Source organism: Triticum aestivum, chromosome 6D (assembly GCF_018294505.1).
Source record: "Triticum aestivum cultivar Chinese Spring chromosome 6D, IWGSC CS RefSeq v2.1, whole genome shotgun sequence".
NCBI classification, from domain to species: domain Eukaryota; kingdom Viridiplantae; phylum Streptophyta; class Magnoliopsida; order Poales; family Poaceae; genus Triticum; species Triticum aestivum.
Genome location: NC_057811.1, coordinates 62,297,514 through 62,304,303, shown reverse-complemented (window position 1 = coordinate 62,304,303; position 6,790 = coordinate 62,297,514). Strand labels below are relative to the sequence as shown.

The 6,790-nt window shown below is 46.8% G+C and overlaps 1 protein-coding gene across 1 annotated transcript; it reads left to right on the top strand.

Moving 5' to 3' along the window:
* The first annotated feature begins 1,262 nt into the window (after positions 1-1,262).
* Positions 1,263-3,726, top strand: LOC123143544 (disease resistance protein RGA5-like). Its single transcript, XM_044562490.1, has one exon. The coding sequence runs from the start codon at positions 1,648-1,650 to the stop codon at positions 2,767-2,769; it is 1,122 nt and encodes a 373-aa protein (XP_044418425.1). The 5' UTR covers positions 1,263-1,647; the 3' UTR covers positions 2,770-3,726.
* Positions 3,727-6,790: the final 3,064 nt, after the last annotated feature.

Genomic DNA, 6,790 nt, shown 5'->3' with positions numbered 1-6,790 from the left:
AAGGACTGTGCCTGAATCAGCTGAGTCTGGGCGTCGAGAGCCGCCCTCTCTGCAGCCATCCTGATCCCCTCCGCCGCCAGATCCTCCTTGGCCTTTGCTAGATCCAACTTTAACTGTGCCACCTCTGCGTCATGCTGGACTTGATCCGCCGGGTCAACCGTAGCGGTCAACAGGGCCGTCATCTTGTCCGTGAGATCCATCAGCACCTGAGCCGGCGAGGGCACCGGGTTTCCTGACCCGGCGGCAGGGTTTTGAACAGGCTGTGCACCGGCCATGAAGATTCCAACCCGGCTCGGTGGCTCAAAAGGGTCCGGAATACTGTCGCCGTCGGAACAGCCCCTGAGCCTGCCATCTTGAAGTTGATACAACGAGTTTGACTCATCTGTAGATGACTCACCGTCAGAGCTAGCGGCCGTCTCATCACCAGATCCAGACCCTTCAGAGAGTCCTCCATGAACACATCCCACAAAAGCATGCCTCAAGGTAGGTAGAACCCGGGCGGGTCGTGCACGCTGAGCCGACTCGATGAGATCGGCGCAAAGATCCGGCTCAGGGCCCGGCTCACCAATCTTGCCAATGAAGACATGAATTCCGCCGAAGGGGACCCGGTACGCGTACTCAACTGAGCCGGCGTCGGGGCCCTAGTTTGCATCGTCGATGTAGAGCTTGCCGCGACGACTCTTGGTCATCCGGCCCACAGCGTATCCCTTGAGCCCTTCGAAGCTGCCCTTCAAGAACTCAAATCCACCGTGCGCCAGCCCCACGGTGGGCGCCAACTGTCGTGGAATTGTCACGGCAGATGTCCTCGAGCTAGGACTTAGTCGTGGGGCCATCGCAGCTAGGAAGCTTAAAGGGGTTAAACGGGACAAGGAACACGAGGGTTATACTGGTTCGGCCCCTTACCGTGAAGGTAAAAGCCTACGTCCAGTTGAGGTGGTATTGATTAGGGTTTCGATGACCAGGGAGCTTAATCGCTATGCCTGGCTCTCGACGAGATCTTACTTGTCCCTAAACCGCCGCCGGGTCGTCCCTTTATATAGAAAGGTTGACGCCCAGCGGCTCTCAGAGTCCCGGTCGGCTCATAAGAGTGTCCGGCTCGGACTCTCAACTATTCTTGCCTTACACTACAAGTTCTACCATAATGGCGGTTATCACTACGGGCCTTAAGCCATCTCCGGGTCTTAGGCCCATCATTGACCCGCCGTCTTCAAGCTCGGTACTGGGCTTCGTGTGATGACCATTATGAGTAACCCGGCCCCTCCTGGCGGGTGACTCTAAGGGTTATATCCTCAACAGTATGACAGTTACCTTATCGTGATTGATGATTTGTGGACAACGCAAGCATGGGACATTATTAAATCTTTGTTTGTGGAGAATAATCTCAGCAGTAGAGTCATAACAACTACACGTATTGAAGGTGTAGCTCAGGCATGTTCTTCTTCTTTTTGTGGCCAAATTTACAAGATCAAACCTCTTGATGATCTCTACTCAAGGAGATTATTTCATAGAAGAATTTTTGGCTCTGAAGATGCTTGTCCTGAGCAACTAAAGAATACTTCTGATGAAATCTTAAAGAAATGTGGAGGGTGGCCATTAGCCATAAATAGTGTAGCCAGCATCTTGGCTACTCATGAAGAGGTAGACTCAATGGAAATCTGGCAGAAGATGAAAAATTATCTAGGTTTGAAATTGGAAGGAGGCCCTGGTTTAGAACTGATGAGACATGTGCTCAATCTTGGGTTCAATGACTTGTTTCTGGACCTTAAGACATGTCTGCTATATCTTGGTATTTTCCCAGAAAATTCTAAAATTATGAAGGATGATTTGCTGAAGAGATGGACAGCGGAGGGTTTCGTTACTGGAAAGAATGGTTGTGACCCATATGTGATTGCAGAAAGTTTCTTTGGTGAGCTGATTAATAAAAACATGATCCAAATAGCTGAGTTTGATGACTGCGGACATGTCCTTTCTTGTCAAGTGCATGACATAATGCTTGAGTACATTATATTGAAGTTAAGAGAAGAAAACTTTATCACTATAATGAATGATCTGCATAGCACAAAAGGCTACTGGCCAGTTCGTCGGCTACTCCTCCAAGTCAAAAATCCAGAATGCAAGCACGGGCTGGAAACAGTGGCTCTGACCCAAGCTAGGTCACTGAACTTTTGGGGTCCTGCTGAATGTATTCCTCCCCTTTCCAATTTCCAACTTCTGCGAGTTCTGCATCTCGATGTTTCTGAATTCATGGCTAAGCATTTCGATCTGTCGTCCATTGGCAACTTCTTTCAACTTAAATATTTGAGGATCGTAGGCATTTGGTATAAGAAACTGCTGAAAGAACTGCGAAGATTACAGAATTTGCAGACACTTCAAATTGTTCCTGAAGCATATGATGACTACAGCCTAGATATCTGTGAGTTGCCCTTGACGCTGTTGCATCTGGTTGTTCCTAAACATACAAAGCTGCTCGGTGATATAGGCAAATTGAGATTTGTTCGCTCTTTAGCTACTTTGAAACTAGATCTTGAGAACATTAACAGTCTGGGTGAGCTGACCAATCTTATGGAGCTGGAGCTATGTCTTCCATTTCCATATCACAATGACACGGCCCAAATGGACACATATTATAGTTCTTTACTGTCCTCCCTGTGCAAGCTCGGCATCTGCAAGCTTGAATCTCTAATCATCGGTGACTTCATACCCCGTGTTGATGTCGTAACTAATTGGTCCCAACCGCCGCGTCATCTCCGAAGACTCCACCTGCCTTAGTGCCCTTTCTCTGAAGTCCCAGATTGGCTTGCGCAGCTGTACCAGCTTGCCAGCTTAGAGCTAGAAGTTATGTCGCTCTCAAGAGATGGTGCCGAGGTTCTTGCCAGGCTGCCGGTCCTGGTGCACCTGAAGCTCATAGTAGTAGATCATGTCCCAGAAGAAGGTATCATTATCCGCCGCTCAGAGTTTCCAAATCTCAAGACGTTTACTTTCAGCCATAGGGTGTTGTGCCTCACTTTCGAGGCAGGGGGCATGCCTAGGCTTCAGAGCCTCTATATACAGTGTGACCGTAAAACAAATTGGAGCAGCAAAATGATGATCTACTTGTCGGCATCGAGCACCTGGGAAGCCTCATGGTATTCAAGGTGACATTTCGATCTAGGGTTCGCCGCACTTCTTTTAAACCTAAACCAGTGAATGAAAGATTCGAAGCACTCAGGGCTGCGATCATGAAAGCTATCAAGAAGCATCCTGGAAGTCTGGATATTTGCATTATTATTTAAAAAGCATAATGCAATCACATGGAGATGGGAGAGGAAAGTGCATTGCCAAAAAGGTACGATAAAAACTCTCATACTCATCTACTTTGTTTCTTTTCTTTCTGTTACCTGAAAGCTAAACATGTTGCTTACGCAAATTGCTCTTGGAATTTTGCAAGATGCTAACTCTTAGTTCTGGCTGGTTTAATACTCAATTTCCACTCGTCTGACGACGAACTCTTATTAACTGATTAGTGTGGGTTCATATTATAGTTTCCAGGGGGCGAAGAAATCCGAATAACGTCCGCCCGAGGTGCTATACATGGAGTACGGGGAGTGCGGCTGGGCTTTACTGGTCTGCCTTCAAATTTAATATTTCTGGATGAAGCGGTTCCTGTTTACTAGTAGAGTAAAATGTACTATTGGTCATTAAACTTATCATATACGCACACTTTGATCACTGTACTTAAGAATACAATTAATACGGTCACTATATACGTGTTAAGATGATTATACGGTCACTGACATATCATATAGCTCCGTATGCATCCCTTTTGACCGGTCAACCAATCCACCTGGCGTCACTTTCTCTCTCTTTCATGCGGGCCCTGCCTGTCAGCGGTGGAAGAAAGAAATAGAGGAAACATAAAATTGCGCGCAAGTGGAGTTTCGATAGAAGCGCCGGCCAACCAGCTGCACTAGTCAAGCTTGGTGATTACTTTGAGGAAACAATGCATTTATATGGCTCTACATCCCTGCATTCAGGTGGCAGCCATTCGGTGCAAAAAAATTTTTCTGCGTGCGAGCCATTGGGATTTACTCCTAAATCATAATGGTTTGATGTGGTTTCAGTGGTTGATCCTTTTGAGATTTAAAGCAGTGTTGGCAGTACTATGTACTCGTACATATTTTTATTTAAAAAAAATTACACATACATAGGATTCACTGTCAAGATTGCATTAGGACTTAAATTTCCTTTTTGTTCAGTATGGACGTACCTATTCTTTTAATATTCAGATTGTGCATACGTTGAAAACAAACCACAAGGCAAGAAAAAAAATCCCAATGGCTGAATGTTGCAATTATAATCTTGGAAGGATCAACCACTGAAGCCACATGAAACGATTATGATTTAGGAGTAAATCCTAATGGCTCACATGAAAAAAAACGCACTGCATAGTTGCGACGTGAATGCAGGGATGCAGAGTCGTATAAAAAGAATTGTTTCCTCTAGGCAATCGCAACAATAGGCTGGTTCAACTGGTTAGCTTGGTCCCCATAATCCTTGAGGTCTGGGGTTCGAATCTCCACTCATGTAATTTTATATTCCCTCACCTTCTTTCTTTCACCGCTGACACGCAGGGCCCACATAAGAGAGAGAGAAAATGACACCAGGTGGGTTGGTTGACGGGTCAAAATAGATGCAGCCTTCTTTCTTCCACCGCTGACACACAGGGCCCACATAAGAGAGAGAGAAAATGACGCCAGGTGGGTTGGTTGACGGGTCAAAAGAGATGCATATGGAGCTATACGATCTGCCAGTGACCGTATTATCACCTCAATACGTATATAGTGACCGTAATGACCATATTCTTAAGTACAATGACCAAAGTGAGCATATACGACAAGCTCAATGACCACGAGTGCATTTTACTCTTACTAGTACCACTCTTCAACTTATTCAGCGCTTCAAGATTGTGAGAAGCTTTGTCCTCAGTAGGCAGAATTTCTCCTGCAAACAGCATGTGTTTGGGTTCATGGGATGGCATGTAATCTAGATACAGATGGTTTGCACGTATTGGGACTTAAATTTTCTACTACCATGTTTCCTATTTGACCTTTATGATGCGACTTCATTTGGAACCATTTCCGCTCAAAATATGGTTAGTTATATTCAGTTGCCTACAAGGCGTTTTGCTCTGGAAACCGGCCTAGAGCCGTACAGAGCGAAGGTCTAGACTAGAGCGCGCGTGACCCTTGCCCCGTTCTTTCCACATCCGGCCCGGCTTGGTCTCCTCGCGTCAGTGATGGCGGCAGGCAAATGCACGGCACGGAGCGCATCGCTTCAAACAGGATGTGCATTTTGCATAACTCTAACAGCGGGCAACTCGTAGTATCTCTGTTCTCTACCACACATCCATCCAGCTTGCCGAGGAAACTAGGAAGAGAGGAGTGATTCTTCGATGGCAAACCTGAATAGAAGATCTGTGAGAGGCTCGGGCTGGGGATCCATTGATTGGATCACGGATCTTGCAATCGCTGCGAACTGCCAGCCGGCGGAGGTGGATCGGAAGGAGGGGAATCGGTGGTTCACGGGGGAGAGGCTAGGTCTAGACTCTCGAGGGTGAGATTCAAAATTGTGAACAAAATGAATCACCGTGGGATGAATCGCTATGAGTTTTGATGGTGAAACTAACCATTGGGCCCCACACCTCAGGACGACGCGGTATGCCGACGTGGATAACATGCTGAGGCGGACTAGGTCCACCAGTCCCGTGTGACGGTGCCATACACCAAAGATTTTTTTTGGGGAAGCCAAGTCTTTATTATTGCTCAAAGATCACATAGTTCCCAATACAAAATGAATTATGGGGTTGTCCTAGCCAAACATGACAGCCCATCGAGAGGAGCCCATAGAGCTCACAAGGCTCGAAAGAAGAGGATAATCGCCTACCGACTAACTTGACATCCAAACCGGAGGTGGCGGCTACCCTATATCGCATCTCCCTCTGTAAAACTCTAGCTCCGGCACGTATATAAGGGAGGCTAGGGATCTCTCATTCCCATCTATTCTCACATAGACCAACTCTCAATAGCAATCTCATCTACACCATTGTAACCCCTCGTATGATGTATGCCTCCACCATGAATAACAAACACAACTAGGATGTATGCTATTACTCTTTGGAGGCCCAAACCTTGGTAAAATTCCCGTGCGACCACCGCTCTGGGACTTCCAACTACGTCGGGACCTCAACCGAGGGATCTAACGGTTTTCTACACCATCAGTTGGCACATCAGGCATGGGCTGCATCGGCTGGAGACTGATCTCAGATCGGATCTTTCCCAGCCTCCAGAGGGCTCTTGCCGGAGCATAGCCTCACCTTTGGCTCTCCCACTTTCACCACCGATGGGGCAGGCCAGGTCAACATCAACCCTCTTGTTTCACATTTAAGACGAAGCATTTGTCGAGTTTTGCAACTCGGTATAACGAGGTGGGCGGTCAATAGGTCAACAACACGTGACCCTGTTGCCCACGTGTCAGATTTCTATGAGTTTTCGGTGACAAACTCGGCAACACGGTGACGCCTGGCATTCCTATTTTTAAAATGAATAATATAAAAAGTTTACCGAGTGCTATCTATGCAAAACTCGGCAACAATGGGACACGTGGAACACCTATTTAAAAATCAATTTAGCAAATCTTTACCGAGTCTCCTCTGGGTGAAACTCAGCAAACAATGGCCGCCATCACGGCGCCGTACTGCTTGATAGTTGGTCCTGCATGTCAGTTATGGCCGAGTTTCTTTGTCTGGGAACTC